The following is a 26,224-nucleotide window of genomic DNA, read 5'->3' on the forward strand; positions in this document are numbered from 1 at the left end:
AAAAATCCTTAAGTATGTTTCAGTTTTTGGTTTAGTAGATTTTAGCTAAAAAATGGTAATTACCAGTTGGTGGTTTGGAATAATTAGGTTTCCAATTTTGTGGAATTCCTCTTGGGACATTTAGGATGGATGTGCATATCACTGTATTTACATGGCCTAAAAAGAATCTCCTGATTTTGTGAAAACGAAACTACTGAAAGAGTAAAAACTGACCTGGCAACCCTGTCTGCCAAAGCTGATACAAAGATTAAAAGGTTATCAAATCTCAAATCTGCTGATAAAACAATGGAATGGAAACCAGCTATTAAAAAAACAAATAAACAGGATGTTAAATAAATCGAAAATTTCCATCAAAATAAAATATATAATAATAAGAAAAAATAAGGTTATAAAGGAAATTCTTTTTCTGCTCTGGAAGTTGCCGCAAACGTGTCACACCTCTAGAACAACACCTAGGGTAGTGACGTGACAGACAACTACTCAACTACAGAGTCGGCCAGGGCGTAAATTAGTTTAGCATTATAACATTTTTAAGTCGTTGCGATTGTTGAAAAACTGAACTGTGATATGTAGTTGTCACAATGGTAATAAACTAGTTGCCCGTATAACTAAAACTAAAGGTATTACTTAACGTTGTAACATCGTAATGTCAGTCGGGGTAGGGGACGTTGGCCGAAACAACTGAAAATACTCTTGAGCAACGTTGTATACAGTGCATTTGTTTGTACTGACAACCAATGCGTCGAAAAATTGCTATATACTGGGGAACATGATGTGTACGCAAAGTTTGCAGATGTAAATAACGTTTATCTTCTGGGTTCGTGAACTTGAGAAGTCCTGGAATTGGTCTTCTTTTAGGACTTTTTTCCTCTAGGACCACTAGGACTTTTTTTAAAGTATAATGGCTCTTCTTTATATTCTCTATTTTCTTTCTTTTCTCATTTCTCTTAGCTCATAAGGGATATAAGCTTAGTAAAAAAAAAACAACAATGTGTAGTGTTAGAACCGCTATTTATATTCTTTAAAAAATTACATTTAAGCACAAAGAAATTATTTTAAAAGATGCATATTGACCACAACATACTTTGGCAGGTTGTGTCCAACATTTAGACCATAAATTAAATACTTGTTTACACGAAAAATTCCAGAAACAGATAGATTTCAATCTTATTGTTATTGTAAACTCGGTGTTTGTTTATACTGAGTGTTAAAGATAAACTTTATTATATATTTAAACCATTTTATAAAAGAGCATGAACAATTTGAGTAAACTAAAGAAAACCAATAAATAGAAAATGGTAAAAATCAGTTCAAATATAGGTATTATTTTATCTTCAGAAATCCATATCATTTCTGTTATATTAAGTTCTCTTAATTGTTTGAATCTGGAATATTTCTTGGAGACAAAATATTTTAAGTAATATACAATGCAGATTAACAATGTGTAGCACAACATATCAAAATTATTACTTTTTTACGGCTTCATAGCCCTTTATTGAGATCTTGTAATTATTCTTAGGTTATAACTGTTTTATTATTCGCTTTATAATTTAAAGTTGTAATACTAATTAAATAAATAGTTACGTTATTATTTTAGGTTGAATTCGGTTAAAACCTAAGAGGACGAATTGGTAATATTTCATTTTTGCATCTCGTAATTATTTCGTTTAAAAATGTATGGTTCATAAAAATATCGTTACTTTAGTATTTGCTTTTATTTATTTTTTTTATAACGAAAGTATTGTTATTTACCATACGTCAAATGTCAAACGTCAATGTCAACACAATCTGTGTGCAATTGATTTTGGTGTTTCACAAGTAAAATAAATTAAAAACTTAATTGATGGTATCGAGTTCGATAAGTATGTATTTCTAGGTATAATAATTTGATATGGAATTATCCACAAGTAACCATTCCAAATCGTTGTGCGTTTTATTGACTGAAATATTACCAAAGTTTCGTCGAAAATATTTTGCCATATTGGCGGTTTACTTTTGATATGCAAAATGCATTTCGGAAAATAATCAGTCTACTACATCTTGCGAACGGTAGAATTTTTCATTTTGAAAATCTTAAAACTGATTATTATCTAAGTATTATTAGGATAATCTAGACTCTATGAAGTACAGTTAACACTTATCTTCTGGTAATTTATAACAATATTATTAATTTCTTGCATATTCATCTTTTTTGTTCCTTATAATAGAACTATAGCATTTTAACAGTGCTTAACACATATCGTAGGTGTCCGTAAGTGTAGGATTCTTTTTATTTTTAGTTATAACACACCTACATTATGCTACCGTTAGGCGTAATCTTAACCAAAGCCAGTTTCCAGACCTGCATTTGAATACCTGTTTGCAGAGGTAAGTGACAGTTGAGATAATAGTAAAATATTACGATATGCGCTTGTTCCAGATGGCTATTGACATATGACGTACAATATATACGTAATACGTCATTGGTATATACCAATTATATATCAAAGACGTATGACGTATATTGTATGTCATATGTCAAGTGTGCGAGAAAAATGGTGGCAATGATGCAATAAATAGCCCTATTGTGAAGCAAAGTTACCGTTTTGATATAAAGTATATTTTATTACTAAATACATATTCACAGCTAATAAAAAGAGTCAAATTCATAATCATCACGTGACCAACTTTCCGAATAAGGTAGCGGGTTTAGCCTGTTTCTTCTTGGCTGTGAGTAGATTTAGAATATTTATATAGGCTACTACGTTGCACTGATCTTTATAATCAAATAACTGGAAAATAATATTTAGCAATAAGATGTGAATTTTATATAAAAATGATGACTGAACTTAAATACATTTTGTGTCATTCATAATAATAATGTCAATGTCAACTGTCAGTAGGTTAGCTTGTCAGCTGTCTTATTCTTCTGCTCCTAGCCGCAATATGTTGGAACGAGGTCTGGATAGGAATACATTTAACGATAATATAATGTAAGTATGCCATGTGTTTAAAAAGGCAATAGCACACCTTCTGCACTCACAAGTATACTAAGATTAATTTTTACATTGCATTTATGGCGTTGAAGATTAGACGAAATTTTCTGGCAATTATTTAAGAAAGAACAGATATCGGCAGTTAATGTGTAACTTAATGCTGACATTCGGAACAGATTCTACAGTTTACAGGCATAAGTATAGAGATGTGAAACAAAACCTGTTATCAACTCTATTGTAGGCAAGTTAAAAAATCTTAAGCTTTATTTCAATCTCTAATGACAGTTGTGTAACAGATTTTATATTTGTCTTATATATTTTTTATATTATTTAGTTTCTATAGAGGAGATATTAGTACGAGAAGACACTAGAAAACGCGAATCTATTCCACAGGAATAATAATCGAAAAAAATGGAAGGGATAAACGGAATCAATAAACATAAAAAAATACCAAATTATTTACGCAAGAAGAAACTCAAGAAAACCAATCCAGTATTAATTTTTGCACTTTTCTCTCTCCTATGGCGTTACAGCCCAAGTCGGAATCTGGCCTTTCCCAGCATCCGCCTTTAAGTAGCTCTGTCCCTGGCTGCTCTCCTCCAGTTGTCCACCCTCAATATCTCTTTAGCAGCGGTTGTCACCTTGTCACTCTTCCTTGGTCTTCCTATTGGCAAACGCCGACGTCCACCATAGTTCCGCTAAGCGTTTTACTAGGTGTTCTACTAGGTTCCTTTACACCTCAATTTACACAAAAATTATAGTCGACTAGGATTTTCCAAGTAGGTACATAGATTAGTGTAGTGTTTTACTAACAGCGTCTGTCTTACGTGTTAAATGTGTTTTTAAACTCGAAGCGATTGTAAGAGAGACGTAACAATAAAAATGGCAGCTTGCAACATAACGACCATAACCTATAATTAAACTTTACATGACAAGTGACACATGACATGACATGACATGACACATCAAACAGTGATGCCGCTATTTAGATTTGGAGAAAACGGATTGTATTTTCATTGAACGACTCTAAACTTTTTACTGCAACTGTTTCTACTGCTCCTTCCATAAAAATGTACAGTGTAAATGATGTGTTTAAGGAAATTATTTGTATTAAAAAGAGAAAAAGAATGTTAATTTAAAATTTCGTCTATTTATTTGAGTTAACAAAAAAGGCAGGTGTCTTCTCGTCACAAGAACACTTTTGTATTCATATTGTCGGGTAAATGAGAGATTACAATACAATAAATCTCTATAAGTTTTACTTCACGACACTTACTAAAAGCACTTTTAATAGAAAATATTGGTACATGCGGACATCTACGCTTAAATTTCTTAATATTCAATGCACAAACGAATACTGCTTACTTTTACTATAAAAGAATACATATGCTATAAAATTACAACGAAATTTTATTTACAGAAATAATATAACACATTCGTCTCTATCACAACACAAAGACGTATGTCTTTAGCTTTTAAGTAATATAATATACTCGAATACCTCATACAATCAGTAACAATGGACCGACTGAAGTTGTGAAGTCTCACAAGCTGGTTGGAACTTATGAACCTTACCAAGCAGACTAATAACCATTTGTAAAGATCGTAAGATATATTCCATTTTAATCTTATTTTTCAATCTATTATAAATGAGAATACATTATTTTACCTACGTGGTTGGTCCGATAAGTATATAGCCTCTGCGCCCGATGGCGCCAATATCGCAAGAGAAGTCTAATATCATGTAAATAATACATTCTTGTAGACCGTCTATCTATATCAAACTCTCAGCCGAATCGGACTCAGCCGAATGAAAAAAGAGCAATATCGGATGGTGATTCGACTCTTATTTTTGGAAGCGAAATTCCGCAGCGAAATAAAAAAGCGCTTGAATACTGTGTACGGTGACACTTTTCATTCGATGGCGACCGTCAAAAATTATTTTAACGAGCTTCATTGCGGTCTTGATAAGTGACTCCCAGGTGCCCCGAAAACGGCTACCACGGAGGATATCGTAAAAGAACTCCACGATCTAACATTGGCAGAGCGCCGACTGAAGGTGCGTAAGTTAGCTGAGGCAGCAGGCATCTCAAAAGATCTTGTTGGTCATATCCTGCATGATATTTTGGTCATAAGAAAGCTGTCGGCGCGATGGATACCACATTTTTTCAGTTCGGACAATAAGTACAACCATGAGACAACTTCATTCCAGTATTTGAGGCTGTGTAAGCGTAATCCAAGCGGTTTACAAGCAAACAACAGAAGTATCCAGAAGAATAATACAAGGATGGGCAGCATACGGAGCTCTTGGGGACATTTTTAAGATTGACATTCCAACTAACATGAAGAAAAAAGTTTTCGACCAATGCGTGCTACCGATGATGACCTATGGTGCAGAAACATTATCGCTCACAAAGAAAAACGCACAAAAACTAAGAGTAGCGCAGAGAAGAATGGAGCGATCAATGATAGGGGCCACTCTGCGAGACAGGATTAGAAACGAAGATCTACGAGCTAAGACCAAAGTCATAGACGTCATTGAAAGAAGCTGTAACTTAAAATAGAAATGGGCTGGACACGTTGCCAGAATGAAGGACGGAAGATGGACTCGCAAACTAGTTGAATGGAGACCAAGAACCGATAAACGTAGCAGAGGAAGACCACCAATACGATGGCAAGACGACTTACGAAAGACAACAAAAAACTGGATACAAAAAGCACAAGATAGAAAACTTTGGAGACAAACAGGGGAGGCCTATGTCAGCAGTGGATTGAGAGAGACTGATAATGATGATGAGTCAACAAGGTATGGTTCCATTGGTACACACCAGAGACCAAGGAACAGTCGATGCAGTAGACGTCACCCCGTGAACGTGCTTCGAAGAGGGCGAAGACTGTCCAATCGGCCGGAAAGGTGATGGCCACCTTTTGCTGGGATTTACAAGGTGTGATCTATATCCACTTCCTGGAAATGGTCAAAACAGTCACAGGGCTTTTCTATTCAGCATTATTGAGCCAATTCGAGGACAAATTTCAGAAAAAAACAGCCATAATTGAAGAAGGAAAGAGTACCTACTCTTCCACGATGACAACGCTTCAGCTTACACCTCCAACTGCTGTCCCATCCACTGTATTTTCCAGATTTAGCCCTGTACGACTTTTTGTTTTCAAACTTGAAAAAGTCACTCGCCTGGCAGAAATTTATCTACTACTTTCTTTCAAAAAATAAATCACCACTATTGCAAAATTTTCGTTTTTCTTTTGTGGCTAAGTATTTATCGGACCGCCCTAGTACACTGTCGATTATTATACAGAATTGATCTATTTAAGCGTTTACCTAAATTATCTAATTTTCTTATTTTTAAGAAATTAAGGAATAAATTTAAAATAAAATCTCTTGTAGACCGGAATTAAAAGTTTGTTTCGAAGGATCATATAAGGTCCCCCTCCCGTGTGACATCAGACTTAAGTAGTCCACTACAATGTTCTTTTATAGTTTATTGTGATGCGTCAAAAACTGTTACACTAAATGGCATGCGGATTAAACAAGCGCCCATTTCCTCAAGGATTTTTTAATCATATAAGTTAACAAATCGGTTATTTTAGAAAATATATATACACTTTTTAACACTTTTATATAAAATTTCCATAACGGCAATTTAAAATAATACTAGCCGAGGAAAATAACGTTGTTAAAGAAACAGACAGCATAACATTTTAAATTTGTAAATAATAACATTGAGCTAAATGTAAAACAGCCTTATACTCTACTGCCGTTATCAGGGGTAACGACAGTAAAAATAACACAATGGATCCCAAAATTTTTTTGATAACAGGTGATTTAGTGAAACGGTACGACTTGGCAATGCTGCCGACGATAAAATAGGGGATCCGCGGGCTTGCGACGTAAACGTTGTGAATCTAGAGAGTGAGAAGTTTAGTTATCATGTAGACGTGGTCGGGCGAACAACGCGCATTTGCTGTGAAAGCTTATTACAAAAATGGTGAAAGTATTGTGCGTGTAGAACGAGTGCGTTTCCTTTACACTACCATTTGCCGCCCCGCGTTGCAGTTCCGTCTAACATGGCTATTAAGACATGGGTTAAGAACTTTGAAAGTAGTGGTTTCACATAACAGAAAGAGGTGGCAGTATCAGAACTGCTCGCACACCACAGAATATTGAAGCGGCGTGAAATTCATTACACGGAAGTCCTCGAAGCGACTCCCTGCGACGACTTGCGTGCAATAAATTTCGCAAATTTCGCACCACTTCAATATTCTGTGGTGTGCGAGCAGTTTTGACACTACCACCTATTTTACTACTTTCACTACTTTCAAAGTTTCTAACCCAAGTCTTAATAGCCATGTTAGACGGAACTGCATCGCGGGGCGGCAAATGGTAGTGTAAACGAAACGCGATCGTTGTATACGCACAAAACTTTCACCATTTTTGTAATAAGCTTTCATAGTAAATGCACGTTGTTCACCCGATCACGTGTCCATGATAACTAAACTTCCCACTCTTCTCTAGATTCACAACGTTTACGTCGCAAGCCCGCGGGTCCTCTATTTTATCTTCAGCAGCGGTGCCAAATCGTACAGTTTCACTGAATCACCTTGTATAAATTGTAAGGCATTGTTCAGTTGAAAACTCTTTCAAATTAATTGTTTTTCATATTGTTAATGACACAGTTTTCTTATTTTATATTAGGTGTTTGGATATTTTTCAATGCATACACCTAATCTGAAAGATCAGGGGGTACATCAATAAGCCAAGGTTTTGAGATATTATTACCGGTTTCGCTATATCAAGTCAGGGCAGTGTTAAATAAACAAAAAAAAATAAGTTGTTTTTTACCAGTAGTCCTGATGTTTGCTACGTTTTCCGGCAGTGCGTCCATTGTGTTCTGTCCCAACTTCTATAGACTTGTAACATAAAAAACAATATTCCAATATGTTAGGTATTCTATACATATATTATCCTATTACTTCCTTTGCTTCGAGTTTGTAGCACTTTTTTGTGTGAGTATCAATACATACAACATGTTGTAATATGGTCATTAAATGTTTGGGAAATTTGGGATCCACGGTGTTTAAAACCACTTAAGGGAATGCTTTCCTGATTATATATTCGACACATGATCCGGACACAAAAACGGCTGTCACCTTTACAAAAATTTGCAATCAAGTGAAGTATTCGACCCCCATTGACGCTTACCCTGGGTACACCTATGGAAGTCAGTGATAGGTGGCCAAAAGCGACCTAAAATACAATTTGGCGATCCACAAAAATATAGTCGGGAAACTTAAGATACTGTCCTGAGAAATACCAAGGTTTTCCAAAGTTATAAACTGTGAGATCTTTTTAAGCTTGGAAAAGCTGATATTTCAGAACTGCAAGCCGCAAGTAAGAAAAATAACCTCTGTATGTTATGAAGGACGAGAAGTGATAGTTTTTAAGTAAACTACAACTTCTTGTCTTGAACGACTATATGTTTCCGAATCGACTGTATATAACTAACAGTGATGGCAAAGATAAAATTCCTAAGGTTGTCGTGAACTAATATCTGGTAACTAAACTATCTAGACCGTCACCATATTTGTATTTTACGGAAATTTGAATTCTAAAAATGCGAGCCCTTGCGATTTTACTTGATGGCAGTTGTCAGAGCCCATATTTGGCCTACTTGATAATGATGATGTTTTTAGTCCACCATAAGTTCGAAGTGAACTGACCCTCTTCTGTCGACGCGGTCGTGAATGATATTTTTTGCCCATGCCTTGCATTCAATGTTGATCAATACACCACCTATAAGAAAACAATCTTTAGCTGTATAATTGACTAAACATACTGACAAAATAAGAAAAGGTTTCGTAATATAATAAATTTGGAACGCATCACCTAAAAATGCAGCAACATGCTAGTTAGTTCATTTTCAACTTCCTCTAGGTATTATGTGACACATATTGCTGTATGTTGCCGGCATTATCCTGCATTACAATAAAACCATTTATTGCCAACAATTATTAATTGCCAAGAAATCCACTAAAAAATACAACGTGATTGACTAATATCTTTACAATATATCGATGAGCCATCAAGAATACAGAGTGGGCCAAAGCAAACAGTCCACCTCGATATTTGGCAGTATTTATTAGATTTTAAGGAAATGACGAAACAGGTCAATTTTTGATCTAAGGGGGACACATTTTTACGGTAAATACATTTGTAAACCCCCTCCCTTCCACTTCCCCAGCCCTTATTTTTAAATAGGGAATAGGGGTCGTGTGCTAGCTCATTTAAAAGGTTATTCAATTCTCTATTCAGTAAGATAAACATTAACATAATTATTTATACAGGGTGTCCAAGAAAAAATATTTTAATTAAATTACTTACTTACTTAGTCCTAAGCCTTTCTACCTTTAGGTGTAAAGCTGGTGGAGTTGAGTTTGGCATTGTAGTCTCCATGCTTTCCGATCTTGCGTTAGGTTTCTTGCACTTTCCAATGTCAATCCCTTCTTCTCGACTTCTTTCCTGATTTCATCTACCCACATAACTCTTGGTCTTCCTCTTTTGTTTTTCCCCTGCACTCTCGTTTCGAACACTCGTTTTGTAAGCCTCTCGTTCGACATTCTACACACGTGCCCGAACCATCTAAGTTGTCCGTCCACTATTTATTCATTGATTGGTTCCAGTTTTAGGTTTTGTCTAATTGTTTCGTTTCGTATTTTGTCTGTCCTCTTTCTGTTTGCTATTTTCCTCAGGAACCTCATTTCCACAGCATTGACTCTGGATTTTTGTCTCCCCGTCAATGTCCATGTCTCGCTGCTATACATGATTGTTGGTCTAACTACTGATTTAACGACTGCCTTTTTTACTTTTTTCGGTATCTCTTTTTTCCCCAAAAATGTTGTTTTCATAGCGTTAAATAAGCTTCCTGTTCATCCCTTTCTCTCGTTTATTTCCATGTCTTGTTTACCATTTGCTTCGATTATTACTCCTAGGTATTTAAAATATTCCACTTGCTCTAGTTGTTTCCCGTCTAATTCTATTGCGTGTGTCTTCTTCGTATTTGAAATTATCATTGTTTTTGTTTTCTCTGTATTAATTTTCATATTTATGTTTGATAGTTCTTCTTCTAGGATTTCAAGATTGTTCTGTAGGTCTTCTCTGTTTTCTGCTATCAATACCATGTCGTCTGCGAATAGTAGCTCCGATAGTTGAGTCCGTTTCATTTGCCAGTATCCTAATGTTAGTTTTCTCATTCTTCTCTTGGCTTTCTTTATCGCTTCATCCAGTACCACTGAGAATAGCAGTGGACTCAGCACGCATCCCTGTTTGACGCCTTGACTTGTAGTAAATTCTCTGCATTCCTCGTTATTAGTTCTTATTGTATTTGTAATATTTTTGTACATATCCTTCATTACTTCTATTATGTGTCTGTCGACTCTCCTTTCTTTTAGTGTCTTCCATACGTCCTTTCTTCGGATTCTGTCAAACGCGTTTTCCAGGTCAAAGAAGCACATATGTTAATAATAAAAAATATTTTAATTAAATTAATTGACACAAAACGAAGAATGTATGTAATTTATTTAATTCAAAATACATTCTACTGCTGTCAGAAAACAGAAAAAAATGTTTTTTAATAAATAAACATTGCTTTTTGCTTAATTTCAATGTTCAAGCTGCCACCCATCTGCCTCTTGTTAGGTTGAATACTGAATTTAAGCGAAAAACAATATTTATTTGTCCAATAAATATTTTTCTCCGTTTTCTGTCAATAGTAGAATGTATTTTGAGTTAAATAAATTGCATACATTCTTCTTTGTGTCAATTAATTTAATTCAAAATAATTTTTCTTGGACACCCTGTATAAATAATTATGTCAATGTTAATGTTACTGTATAGAGAATTGAATAACCTTTCAAATGAGGTAGCACACGACCCCTATTCCCTATTTAAAAATAAGGGGTGGGGGAAATGAAAGGGAGGGGGTTGACAAATAACAGATGTATGTACCGTAAAAATGTGTCCCCCTTAGATCAAAAATCGAACTGTTTCTTCATTTCCTTAAAATCTAATAAATAGGTACTGCCAAATATCGAGGTGGACTGTTTTCTTTGGCCCACTCTGTATATCGACGATCACCAACTCCATGCTGGACTTCACATTTATTCCATTTCTGAACCTATCTATTTTAAAAGCGTCAAAGGAATCTGGCTTCAGCAGCAAAAAGCACATTATTCCAGTGAACTAAATTCCAATGTAAACTAGTGCTAATGTTTTGCTATCCATTACTATAGCGGATTCACTGAGCTTTATCACACTAATCAATCACCCTGTATAATATTAATAAATTTTTAAAGAAGCTTAGTCAAACCATGTTTGACTGAGTACTTGAACTTGCCGTTATAGAACAGTAAAAATAGAAAAAGGGTCAACATACTGCGTACACGCGTACATGCTTTCTGAAAGATATAAAGTTTTATACTTTCTAACCCCAAAGTAACAAAATACGAAGTTATGAACCCATAAAAGGTTCAAGACACGTTTCACTCAGTAGATTATTAGGTCCGATAGTCCGATGTTTTATGAAAGGTTGGCTTATAAAAATAGCCTGGGAATATATCACAGATATACAGGGTGTCCCGAAAAGATTGGTCATAAATTATACCACACATTCTGGGGTCAAAAATAATTCGATTGCACCTAACTTACCTTAGTACAAAATGTGCTCATAAGAAAGGTTACAGCCCTTTGAAGTTACAAAATGAAAATCGATTTTTTTCAATGTCGAAAACTATTAGATATTTTATTGTAAATGGACATGTATTATTCTTATGTCAGGAACATAACATTAGCTTACGAATTAACGAATTTATTCCAAAAATTTGCACCATACTTTATGTGTGTATTAAAGACAAAAAAATTGTATGTATTAAGAGGAAAGGAACATTTTGACGCCTGTCAAAATTTTCAATGTATTTTAAATGTAATCATTTTTTTCGAATCCTGAGAAAACTAATAAGTATTTTTGAAAAATTTAAACGCAGAATTAAAGATTACTTTATTACCGAGGGTCGAAAGTCCCTTAGAATGAATAAAAAGTTTCTTTTGAATGAGGTATTTGAAATTAAAAATCAAATTAAATTTTCTCTTAGTTTTTCACCCCTGTAACTTATTAAAATAAACATTATAGAAGTTTTCAGGGACTTTCGGCCCTCGGTAATAACGTAATCTTTTATTCTGCGTTTAAATTTTTCAAAAATACTTATTAGTTTTCTCAGGATTCGAAAAAAATGAATCCCATTTAAATATCATTGAAGCCGAAAGTTCTTACCTATACTTAAGTACAGTTGAGTCCGCGAGTCTTTATCCGTGCGTCATTAATACCTGGCGAGATAAAACACATACTTTTTATCTAGCATCATTATCTTCCACGCATGAAACTCATGACAAACCAGCTGCCCTTTGTTATTAAGTAAAAATACATGTAATTTTTATGAACCATCTAGACTCAGTGCATTGAAAAGAGATAGGTACAAAAAAGACGATTCGGTATGTTTTCATATTTTAAGCACAATTTGTTTGACGTTTCTGCTTTGTTTACTTTTGTGGCTGTCAGTCAGTTGAATTTTTTTCGGTTTTTGTCGAATTTTTGCGTTTTGAAGTTTCTTTATATTACAGAAACAGTTGTTTTCACAACTATTTTTATATTGGGCTTTGAACTTTTAAGGTAAATATAGCATATTAAGTATGGAGAACGGTAAGGGTTTTATACCGATCGAAGACAATTGTTTGGAGGAGGAGCGGAGCGACGACTCCAATTATTGTCTGAGATCGGTTATCCTTAACGTTCGACATGCTTATAACGTTTTTTGCACGATTGATATCATTATAAATTATAAAATTAAACATTTTCTTCATATTGACTAGTTTCATTCATTTTATCAAGATAGATACTTTGGTTGTTAGGTAGTAACTAGGGTGCATAACAACAATGGAGAATTGAGTTTTTATTTAGTTGTCAATAATTTTAAGTACAATTTTGATTATTATAAATTAAAATATGAGCGGAAGTGAATTTGAAGAAATTGAACGGGCTTGGGAAGAAGGGTGTTCCGCAATTATTCCCGAAAAATCCAAAATCCGTTATCAAAATACCTACCAAAGTTTTAAAAAGTGGTGCGAAAGCAAAAATTTAAGAATCGAAGAAAAGACTCTATTGCCATATTTCGTTCAAAGACATATGCAGTTGAAAGCTCCTGGAAGCCTCTGGGCAGAATATTCAATGATTAAATCCACCGTTTTTCTTTATGATGGCATTGATATTTCCACGTTTTCAACTTTGATCGCGTATTTGAAGAGAAAAAATGTTGGCTATAGGCCTAAGAAAGCGAGCATTTTTACACGGGAGCAATTTGAAGAATTTCTGATGGATGCACCGAATGAAGAATTTCTAGTTCACAAGGTAATATAAGCTAGTTTAGGTAAAAGAAATACTCTAATGAAGATTTTTTCATAATTTGTAGGTCGCAATGATATTGGGAATATCTGGTGCCTGTAGAAGAGAACAATTATATAATATTACTATGAATGACATCCAACAAACCGATGGTTTAATGATTGTAAAAGTACCCAATACAAAAACGAACATCCAGCGTACTTTTACAGACGTTAATAAACCAGACGATAAAATTCCATATTTAGAAATTCTGCAAAAGTATATAAAACTTCGTCCATTACAAGTAAAATCAAATCATTTGTTCTTAAGATACGCCAAAGGAAAATGTTGTGCTCAAGTAATAGGGAAAGGGACAATCGGGGGCTGGCCTTCTCAAATTGCCAAATTCTTAAATTTGCCTAATCCTGAGAACTATACTGGCCATTCGTTCAGGAGGACATCAGCAACGCTTTTGGCTAATAAAGGTGTTGATGTCCTCGGATTAAAGCGTCATGGAGGTTGGCGTTCATCGACAGTGGCAGAAAGCTCTGTAGAAGATTCTCTTCAAAATAAAATAGATTTTGCCGAAAAAATATTGTGCAATACTAGTAATACTACTAATGTATGCGATTCTGCAGGAGTTTTTGTTAGAAGTGAAACCACAGCCCAAACAAGTGGGATTTCATTAAATAATTTAACAAATTGTACCATAAGTTTCAATATTAATAAATAATTCGTTGGTTTTCTTTATTCTTTCAAAAAATAAATTAAAATTAAGAGATTTTTTAACTCGACGGTAAGTGAATTACTTACCGTCGAGTTGGAGTACTTACCGTCGAGTTGGATTACTTACCGTCGAGTTGCTAGTAAATGTCACTTACTGACGTAAAATCTGTCACGGTAAACAGTCAAAAATGATCAATCGTGCAAAAATTATATTTTGGCAATTAATATATAAAACATACAAAGCTAACGTCATTCACACAGTAAAGAAATTATTGAGTTTAGGTTTCCGTCAAAGTGAATAAAATAACAAAAATAAAATATGTTATTGAATTTTTTTATAAATTGTTTATTTATTTATTACTCAATAATAATAAAAAAAATTATTAAGCTACTTCAAATGTAGCTGTAATTCTGCACAAAAATTTTGAAGCAAAACTTACATTTGACATTCTATATATTTGATAACGTCAAATTTTATAATAAAACCCGTAATCGGAACAGCAGCCACTTTCTGTCACTTGTTGTTGCGTGAAATAGATTTCCGACTTATTTCGTATACTTTAAATGATGACGCACGGGTAAAGACTCGCGGACTCAACTGTTTTAATATGTATAAGGTACAAATTATTTACTTACGTCTGGGTGATTCAAAATGGACAGCTACTAGAGGCGAAAGGTAACCGTCTTGATTTTTGAACGGGAAGTACTGAGACGAGAAACCTCGCTGAGGTATATATCGTAATGGACCAATGTTTTCCTTGTCGGCAGGATTCTCTCCTTCGCAAGTTACCCAAACCATTTGATGCTACAAATTTTCAAAATAAGTATATACAAATTAATGTTTGTTAAATTAATATACCTCGTTCCTGGATTCAGCTTCTAAGATATCTTTTCTGATATATTCACTCATTATAGAGGCATCAGGTAGATTAGTTGAATTATAGTATTCTGGATTCCAGTTGTAAATCTGAAACAAAATATGTGTATCAATAATTAAAGTGTATTCTCTAATCCATCGATTTTAGTCAAAATCAAGAAAAGATTATTCAAGTTGACAGCCCAACCTAGTTTCATTCAGACGAGGAAGTTGAAGAGTTTTACGACGAAATATATGAATGCCTACGCAATATGTTATAATATGTGGTAATTTTAGTGCTAAAACTGCCAGCAGAACATATGCTGATGTAACAGCTATAGAAAAACACGGGTCAGACCAATGCGATGAAAGAAAGAAACCCTGGTTGGTTTTCTTCTTCAGAATAACTTCCAAATGAACAGTTTCTTCCACAAAAAACAACAAAGAAGATGGACGACTTGGCAAAGCCAGGATAGCAAACCCAAAAAGGAAATAGACTACATACATATAATAAACAACAAAGGGGAAATCGTCCACTACGATGTGATTGTCCTAAACAAGGTTTCCAGCTTGAACCACGTCGATTTTCACTGCGCCAAGATTTCCACTTAACCTCTGATGTCTTCTTCATGGCGGTCAGGGTTTCAGTCTCCTGAGCCCCAGACACAACACTTTTCAATAGTGCAGTGAGTAAAGAGTGTAGGGTCTAGGGGCTCAGGAAACTGCGATCCCGGAAGCCCTGAAGAAGACATTAGAGAGGTAGTAGAAAAATAGATAAAGGTATAATAATAGTAGGTAAAATAGATGCGGTTCGACCCGGAGGTCTGGTGAGTTTAATATTACTTTTTGTAATAATATTAACATGTGTGTATCAAAAGTAATTGAAATGGATATATATTACCTTGTTAAGTTTAAGGAAAATACAAGGACCTCCTTTTTCGTCTTCGAATCCAAATCCGGCTTCTTCTAAACAAGGATTCCATTTCTGAGGAGTCATTTTAACATCACATACTTTACCTGGCGTCGGACTGACAAACATACTGCACTGTTCAACATTATTGTAGTGTGGATTATTTTCTTTACGGTAAGCTAAAAAGAAAATAATTACACTTTTATAAAAAAGAACTTTTTTTATAATAAAACCTTTTTATTATTTATAGGAGAGAATATAAAGTAGTTTGACGATATAAAATGCTTAAAATTCCAAAAATTACACTGCAAGAAAAAAGTACTTTTTATAATAACACGGTTTTGTTATATACAGAACACAAAATGTTCGAAAGAATAAAATATGAATTTTTAGTAGGTGTTTTAACTGTTAAAATTATAATTCCAAAAATTACACTAGTATAAAAAAGTACTTTTTATAATACCACGGTTGTTTAAAATGGTATATATAATATTTATATATAGAGTGTCCCAAAAGTAGTGGAACGGTCGAATATTTCGCGAACTAAACATCAGATCGAAAAACTGAAGAATACGTGTTCAATCATTTTCAAAAATCTATCCAATGACACCAAACATCAATCCCCACTACACCCCCTGGAGGTGGGGTGGGGTTAACTTTAAAATCTTAAATGGAAACCCCCAGTTTTTCTTACAAATTTGGATTCGTTACGTAAAAGTAGGCAACTTTTATTTAAGACGTTTTTTCGAACTGTGGATAGATGGCGCTATAATTGGGAAAAACGATTTATCCTGATACCATACGTAAATTATAGAAACGGTCTAATATCTCACGAAATACACTTCCAAATGAGAAACCAAAAAACAGATTTTTAATCTTTTTTGAAAACCTATCGAATAACACCAAACATGACCCTCCAACCCACCCCCTGGATGTGGGGTGGGGGTAACTTTAAAATCTTAAATAGCAAACCCCACTTTTTATTGCAGATTCGAATTCGTCATAAAAAATTAAGCAATATTTATTCGAAACATTTTTTAAAATTTCTGATAGATGGCGCTAATAAATCGAATTTTTCCAATTAAAGCGTCATCTATTATCAATTCTAAAAAATGTTTCGAATAAATGTTACTTAAGTTTTCATGACGAATCTGTAATAAAAAGTGGGGGTTGCTATTTAAGATTTTAAAGTTACCCCCCACCCCATATTCATGGGGTGGGTTGGAGGGTCATGTTTGGTCATTCGATAGGTTTTCGAAAAAGATTAAAAATCTGTTTTTTAGTTTCTTATTTGGAAGTGTATTTCGTGAGATATTAGACCGTTTCTATAATTTACCTATGGTATCAGGATAAATCGTTTTTCCCAATTATAGCGCCGTCTATCCACAGTTCGAAAAAATGTCTTGATTAAAAGTTGCTTACTTTTATGTAACAAATTAAAATCTGCAAGAAAAACTGGGGGTTTCCATTTGAGATTTTAAAGTTACCCCCCATCCCATCTCCAGGGGGTGTAGTGGGGGTTGGTGTTTGATGTCATTGGATAGATTTTTAAAAATGATTGAACAAGTATTTTTCAGTTTTTTGATCCGATGTTTAGTTCGCGAAATATTCGACCGTTCCACTACTTTTGGGACACCCTGTATAATAATTAACTTATAAAATATGGATTAATTTTAAATATAATATCAACTTTTAATTATTTATTAAAAAAAATTAAAAAAAGATACGCAACAGCCGTGTTCGAACTAGGGAACTCTCGATCTGCAGTCTAATGCCACTGACCCACCATCAATTTGTAGATATCCATTTATTAACGTACTTTAAAATATCATTGCATTAGTCACATTTTTAAAAGAGTTTGAAATAAAAAAAAATCGATTTATCCATACAGGGTGATTTATTACTGGGGTAAAGCTCCGTAGATCCGTTATAGTAATAGATAGCAATAAAAGTTAATAACAAAAATTGTAGCCAACTTTGATTACATATTGATAATCAGTAATCGTAAATTGTCAGTTTTAGATAATTCAGTCATGGCTTACCTAAAATTTGGATAGATTTATACCCGTAATTAATAATTTGCTCTGAAAAATGAAAATATATCGAAAACTAATAAATTTAGACATAGGGAATGTTATATAAAAATTAAAGTACGGTAATAGTAATTTTTAAAAGTGATATAAAATATAGGGTGTGTGTGTGTGTTCACAAAGAGGGGATGGCATTAGATGAACTTTTTGCCACAGATATTTGAAAATTGAAGATTGAAGATGTCATATTAAATTTTTATTTTAGAATCTTTAAGAAATTGTATGATAATATCATTAATAGTTTTGGTATTGAAGCTTAGTAGATGTGAAATATTCAGCGGTAAACTTACATTCCGCTCCTGAAGTCTAGCAATTAGTGCTTTCGTATGGTTTTTATTAAGTTCACAATTAAAGATTATATGATTTAAATCTGCAGTAGAGTAGTTATCACATGAACAGAGAGAGTTGATACGCATTCCTATTTTAGCTAAATGTGCAGGAAAATTGCCATGGTTTAATCTTAAGCGACTTAGGGATGTGGAATAAAACCGAGTAACGTGATAATCAAATATGTGTGGGATATTTTGCGGAAGTTGTGGGTATATGTAAGTGTATGGATTCCTCGAAGTTTGTACAAACTTAAGCCAAATAGTTTCCCATTTCTTTCTTAATTTTTTATGCAATTCTGGAATGTAATCGCTGGAGATTGTTAAATCTACTATTTCATTTAAAGTTGCCGAATTCTTTGCCATTTCATCCACTATCTCATTTTCTTTGATTCCAGCATGTCCTTTTACCCAGATAAAGACCAAGTCACTACTCTTATTTTTAAATCGAGCGATTGTCTTTCTAATATGGCATAACAACTCATTGTTGTGTTTTTTGGTTATTGGTTGTGATATTGCCTCAAGAGCAGATAAAGAATCTGATAGTATAACCGTGTCTCCAAAGTTCTGTTCAACCGCGTAAGTTAGGGCTCTTTCAATAGCATAAAGTTCGGCAGTGAAGATAGATGTACATTTAGAAATATAGGGTGTTTCATTTAAAATTACTGAGAAAATAATGTACTTGCATTTTGACTCACCCTGTATTCAATATAAAGAAAATTAGCAATATCGATCATTTATAAAAATTTTGACAATAAACAAAAAAATATGGCATCAATAAACGATTGCCGTTGTGTTTATTTTTATTTATACAGGGAGTTAAACTTGTTACGATTTTCATGTAAAATTGGTTATAACTTTGTAAATACCATGTATAACATACTAAACCTTTATATTTTTATAATGGAGAAGTTAAGAAGATTAGAATATAAAATAAAATACAGGGTGTTCCATTTAAAAAAACAAAACTTTGATCTGCCACTATGTTATCGAACACCCTGTAACATTCTAACTAATTTTCTACTGTGAAGTTCAAAGTTAGCTATAATTTTTGTTATTAACTTTTATCGCTATTTATTACTAGAACGGATCTACGGAGCTTTACCCCACTAATCAATCACCCTGTATAATAGCAGTTAAATATTGCATTGTTAGCTAGTTCTATGCTGTTCTGAGAATTTCAGGTACCTAGGTAGCCTAGAACTATTTTTAAAATGGATTACAAAATTTGCGGAGACCGTGACAACAACCAAGCCAAGTAGATAATAAAAAGATTTTAAATAATTACACTTTTATAAAAAAGAACTTTTTTATAATAAAACGTTTTTATTATTTATAGGAGAGAATATAAAATAACTTGACGATATAAAATGCTTAAGATTCCAAAAATTACACTATAATATAAAAGTACTTTTTATAATACCACGGTTTTGTTATATTCGCGGTGTGCAAGTACTTGGAAGGGATACGTGAAACGATCGTGCGCGAATAGCGGAGAAATATTGCAACTTTATTAAATAATTCATATTGTCAAATTGACGTACATTTCATATCTACTGTCATTGAAGGAGAAAAATTATATGTTGCTCCACAATATTGATATGATATGCAATTCTTATATAAAGGTAAATTTAATTAATTGTATTTTGCTTGCAGTACTGCATTTGAATACCTAATTTTATTTATTAAATACAATTGTTTACGTTTTCATCACTTAACCTGAATCTTATTTTTTCTTCTTATTATTTTTTTGGGCTATGGCCTTGACAATTATCCAGCAACCAGGACTAACGTAATTGGTCAATACAATTAAAAGTGCGAATAAAAGTGCAGAGCGTAGAAATAGGTGTCGCTTTGCGCAACTTGCACAGTCCCAATAGGACACAACATGTTTCGAAAGAATAATTAACTTATAAAATATGAATTTTTAGTAGGTGTATTAACTGTTTTATAATTCCAAAAGTTACAGTAGTAGAAAAAAGTACTTCTTATAATACCTACCACGGTTGTTTAAAATGGTATACATAATTTTTATATATAATAATTAACTTATAAAATATGAATTTTAATTATATCAATTTTATTTATTTATTAAAAAAATTAAAAAAAGATACGCAACAGCCACAGCCGAGTTCGAACTCGGAACTTCTCGATCTGCAGTCTAGTGCCACTGAGCCACCATCAATTTGTAAATATCGATTTATTAACGTACTTTAAATTATCATTGCATTAGTAACATTTTTAAAATAGTTTGAAATTAAAAAAAATCGATTTATCCATACAGGGTGATTCATTAGTGGGGTAAAGCTCCGTAGATCCGTTACGGTAATAAATAGCAATAAAAGTTAATAACAAAAATTTTAGCCAACTTTGATTACAGATTGATAATCAGTAATTGTAAATTGTCAGTTTAAGACAATTCAGTCATGGCTTACTTAAAATTTGGAATGATTTGGACCCGTTATTAATAATTTGCTCTAAAAAATAAAAATATCTCGAAAACTAATAAATTTAGACATAGGGAATGTTATACAAAAATTAAAGTAAGGTAATAGTATTCTTCGATAGTGATATAAAATACAGGTTGTTTAAAATTACTTAGAAAATAATGTACTTGCTTTTTGACTCACCCTGTATTCAATATAAAGAAAATTAGGAATATGAATCATTTATGAAAATTTTGACAATAAATGAAAAAATATGGCATCAACAACCATTACCGTTGTGCTTATTTTTGTTTATACAGGTTGAACTTGTTACGATTTTCATATAAAATTGGTTATAACTTTGTAAATACCCTGTATAACTTACCAAACCTTTATATTTTTGTAATGGAGAAGTTAAGAAGATTTCGAATATAAAATAAAATACAGGGTGTTCCATTTAAAAAAAACATAAGTTTGGTCTGCTACTATGTTATCGAACACCTTGTAACATTCCAACTAATTTTGTAATGTGAAGCTCAAAGTTGGCTACAATTTTTGTTATTAACTGTTATTGCTATCTATTACTATAACGGATCTACGGAGCTTTACCACACTAATCAATCACCCTGTATGATAGCAGTTAAATATTGCATTGTTAGCTAGTTCAGAGCTATTCGGAAAATTTCAGGTGGTTAGGTAGTCTAGAACTATTTTTAAAATGGATTACAAAATTTGCGGAGACAGTGACACAGACCAATCCAAGTATATAAAAACGTTTTAAAATAACATGCATACAATGTTAATTAAACCTATATAACAAACTAAGTATTGCCTTACAGCAATTAGGTGGCTAGTGCCTTCTGACCAAATCAGAAGATGGTGTAGTTTCGAGTAGGGGCCACAGTCTTCCCAGAAATTTAATTCTTTAAACATCGACAATATATGTCATTTCAATATACAGGGTGTTTCATTAATAATTGGAAATATTTTAACTGTAGATTCTTGGGCTCAAAACATTAAGATTTAACCCAAGTCACTTAAATAAAATGTGGCTCCTTACTGAGTTACAAGGTGTTTTATTTAAAAATTGAAAAACTATTTGTACCCAGTACTTTAAAACCGATTGGCATATCCTTGTCATACTTGGCAGCAAGTGTAGGTACCGTACGTACACCCTGCTAAGTTAGGTTAAACAATTTTTTCTGGCTACTACCAGAGGCGTACGACGGGGGAAAGTCATTGGTTGACCCTTCCCAAATTCTACGCCACTGGCGGAATAGCTATTTTAGTGCAATTTTTCGATTCTTCAGTACTTTGTAAATAATATACTCTTCATTCGTAACGATAAAGTCATTAGTTTTCGAGATATCTGAAGTTAAAAATGAAACGGCACAGTTATTTTGATTAATGTTTTACCTGGGCCCCTTCGTTTTTAATTTCAAATATATCTAAAACTAACGATTTTATCGTTACGAATGAAGAGTATGGGGGCCTCCAGAATACTTCAAATATATGTATGTGTTTTATTTGTTTAAGGAATATATCTTTTACTTTGAGTTGTTCTAGTATTGATACAACCACATCTCAAAAGCCTCTATATTATTTTTATTTGCTTTTTTCAGGGTTCACGTTTCGAATGGTTACCAGCCTTAGTTTTGTGAGTTTTTGCAAATTGTTACTAGTTTTATCCTAACTGTTGTAAGAGACCCAATGTTATTAAACTATTTACTACTAACTAACTGTTGTAAGAGACCCAATGTTATTAAACTATTTACTACTTTGAAACCCTCAAGCTTCCCAATGTGTTGGAGAATATGCTGTGTTAGGTCTACTATAATGATTTTTGTCTTACTTAATACTAAAATACACATAGGTTCAAAAGATATGCATAACCTAAAATTATGCTCATTATCATAGTTGATTCTTGGGGCCTCGAAGTAAATTGGGGCCTAGTGTTGATGGGGCCTCGAAGTAAATGTCCAAAAAACACAATATCTTTGCGTAGGAGGAGAAAATAATCCAGATGACCTCGACTTAGAAGATGAAACTATTAAGAAATGTGACCAATGTACATATTTGGGGGTAAAACTGACAAAGACAGGACGAAGTGATGAAGCCATAAAAGACAGAATAACCAAAGGAAAACAAGCTATAGGTGCGTTGAATTCAGTATTATGGCAAAAAAATATAAGACCGGAAACGAAAAAACGAATATATAATACCATATTAAAACCAGTAATCGTCTATGGCTCAGAAGTGTGGCAGTTATCACAAAAACTTAAAGGTAACCTATTGGCAGTTGAAATGGATTTTTGGAGGAGAGCAGCGGGAAAGTCTAGATTAGAACATGTGAAAAATGAGGACATCAGGAGACAAATGAAAGTACAAAGATCAATTATAGAAGACATCGAAAAACAACAACTAATATGGTACGGACATGTTAGACGTATGGGGGAAGAAAGACTACCCAAAAAGATATTAGAATGGGTACCACCAGAGAAAAGAAAACGAGGACGACCACCAACAACATGGATCCAAGGAATCTCAAAAGCAATGTCAGCAAGAAATCTATCTGAAGAAGACTGGCAGAATAGACAGGCTTGGCGAACGGGAACCCAAAGGCGTATTACGCTGTGAACGGGATATATATATATATATATCATAGTTGATTTTCTCGTGAAGAGATTAACGGATCCCGCTAATGTTTTTTTATAATTTTTTTTGGTATTTACACAGATGGACAAAGGTTTACTCAAAATTATTTTTTAAACTTATACTGGGTGGAGGAAAACAAATGTTTTTCTTATGTTAAGTTTGAGACACCATGTAGAGAGGACAAGGTACAAGTGTGGATATACATCGTAGTTTTATGTTTTGTGAACATTTTGTTTTTGTTAATGACCCTGATATCTTTAGAAACAAAGAAAGTATACGGTTTTATTCTTTAATATGTGTTTTAACTGAAACAAAACTAATTTAACAATAAAAAATAACAGTTTACAAAACTTTCAAAACAGAAAAGCACATAACGTAAACAGTTCTGATCGACACCTATAAGAGTTATTTGTCGACCAGGTAAGCGGTATGCAGAGCGCAACATAAGCGGGACGAGATTGTTTAATGGAGGCTCTGTGATGTTTTGGAGTGGAATTTCCTTGAGAGTAAGTGCGGATTTGGTGTCTACTTGGAGGCTCTTTAAATAGCGAGAGGTACACTACATAGATTTTCTGTCTTTGAACACTTTGTTCCTTTCGCACAATATCTAGGAAATAATTTCATCTTAGTGTATGATAAGACATAGTCTCCTCATGTATCGCATGTCGTCAGTTAAAACACATATTAAAGAGTAAAACCGTCCAGTTTCTTTGTTATTAAATATATCAGAGAAATTAAAAAAACAAAAAGTTCACAAAATATGAAACTACAACATAAATTCAATATATCCCACCTTTGTACATTTCCCTCCCTACAGGGTGTCTTGTGGGCTGTGGGTGTCTGTTTCAGTTAAAATACATTTTAAAGAATAAAACCGTCTATTTTCTTTGTTTCTAAAGATATCAGGGACATTGAAAAAACAAAATGTTCACAAAACGTAGGACGACAACAATACGATTTACGATTTACGATACAACGTCACAATACGATTTCGATGTATACTCACACTTGTACCTTGTCCTCCCTAGAGGGTATCTTAAACTTAACATAAGAAAACATTTCTTTTCTTTCACCCGATATAAGTACATAAAATAGGTTTGAGTAAACCTTTGCCCAACTGTGTAAATACCAAAGAAAAATCTAAAATAATAAAAAAATTAGCTGAATCCTTGATCTGTAATCTGAAAAAATCAACTATGAAAATGAGCATAATTTTAGGTGATGCATAACTTTTCTATGTATCATCCACATCAGAATCAGAGATAAATGTGAAGAAGACCAGGATGAAACACAATTTGGTTTCAGAAATTAACTGGGAACCCGGGACGAACTCTTTGCACTAAATGTATTATTGCAGAAATGCCGAGATCAAAGGAAAGACGCCTTTGCTGTATTTATTGACTACGAAAAGGCCTTTGATCGAGTTGCATCACAAATTAATTACAATTTAAAAGGATAAAGGAGTTGATAGCCAAGACGTACGAATCATAGAAAAATTATACAGCCGTCAAACAGTGACAGCTTGCATAAATGGAAAATCAACAGAAAGATGTAAAATACAAAGAGGTGTCCGACAGGGTTGTATACTGTCCCCACTGTTGTTCAATTTATATTCAGATATAATATTTAAAGTATTTAAAGAAGCGCTGTATAATTTGGAATGGGGCGTGAAAGTTAATGGAATTCTGATAAATACAATCAGATATGCAGACAATGTCAAATAATGTCAAAATTTAAAAAATTACCCCAGGTGAGTAGGATGAATCCAGAATCTCATACTGATTTATCAGTCTGTCCCACGAATTCGGATTCTGGGGAGGGGGACAAAACCTTAAGGTTTGGGGAAATAAGAAGACATAGCGAACACCTACAGACACTACAATCTGGCCATATATTCTATGGTGAAGAGAACAAATCAGTGGGAGGTGTAGGTTACCTCATAAATATACGGCTTTACAGTAGAATCGTTACAATATATGGTACATACACTCGAGTAATATACACCATTCTAAAGCTAAACGACAGATACAACATCAAAACCATACAGGCTTATGCACCAACCACAGACCACAGCTAAGAGGAAATAGACATTTTCTATGACGACGTAACGCAAGCCCTGAAAGAAAATCACACCCATTTTACAATCCTATGTCGTGATATGAATGCAAAAATTGGCAAGAAATCCGATCCATCAGAATCTGTACTTGGAAACTTCGGCAGCGATGGAAGAAATGAACGCGGACAAAATTTATTAAACTATCTCCTTCAGAACAAATTACATCAAATGAATAGCTTCTTTTACAGAAAAAGAATCATAGAAGGTGGACATGGAGAAGCCCGGATGGGAAAACGCAAAATGAAATTGACTATATAATTACAGAAAAAATATTTATAGTTAAAGATGTCACTGTATTAAACTAAAATCGTCATCTTCCGTTTTTTTCAGTTTTAAATTATTTATAACTCCAAAAAGATCAACTTAATAGAAAAAGTACAAAAGCCTTTTTTGTTTGGAATGATCCAAAGAATCTGAAATAATACCTGCCCGGGTCGCGAATTTACAAAACCTATACTATTTCAGTCATGGGGGCGACTGAATTCGAGTAGGTTTTGTATGCAGAATATTAGTTACATATCCTATGCTATTTCAGTCCAGGAGTTAGCTGTATCGGTGTAGGATTTGTAAGCGAAATTTTTGATTAATATTCAGTCATGTAAGTAAAACTAATCAAATATTTACTAAGTGGATTTATTATTATATCATAAAATTTAGATATGTTTTGAAAATTAAAATGAATAATATATATTTGAATAA

The 26,224-nt window shown here is 33.5% G+C and overlaps 1 protein-coding gene across 1 annotated transcript in view; it reads right to left on the reverse strand.

Moving 5' to 3' along the window:
* Window positions 1-994: 994 nt before the first annotated feature.
* The window catches only part of LOC126883031 (sodium/potassium-transporting ATPase subunit beta-2-like), a 137,318-nt gene continuing 112,088 nt past the window's right edge, over window positions 995-26,224 (reverse strand). The window contains exons 4-7 of the mRNA XM_050648221.1: window positions 15,904-16,091; window positions 15,006-15,113; window positions 14,783-14,951; window positions 995-8,784 (exon numbers count right to left, since the gene is read on the reverse strand). Of these exons, the coding sequence (XP_050504178.1) occupies window positions 8,681-8,784; window positions 14,783-14,951; window positions 15,006-15,113; window positions 15,904-16,091 (569 nt within the window). The 3' untranslated portion in view covers window positions 995-8,680. The remainder of the gene's footprint in view (window positions 8,785-14,782; window positions 14,952-15,005; window positions 15,114-15,903; window positions 16,092-26,224) is intronic.

The sequence above is a fragment of the Diabrotica virgifera genome, chromosome 4 (assembly GCF_917563875.1).
Source record: "Diabrotica virgifera virgifera chromosome 4, PGI_DIABVI_V3a".
NCBI lineage: Eukaryota > Metazoa > Arthropoda > Insecta > Coleoptera > Chrysomelidae > Diabrotica > Diabrotica virgifera.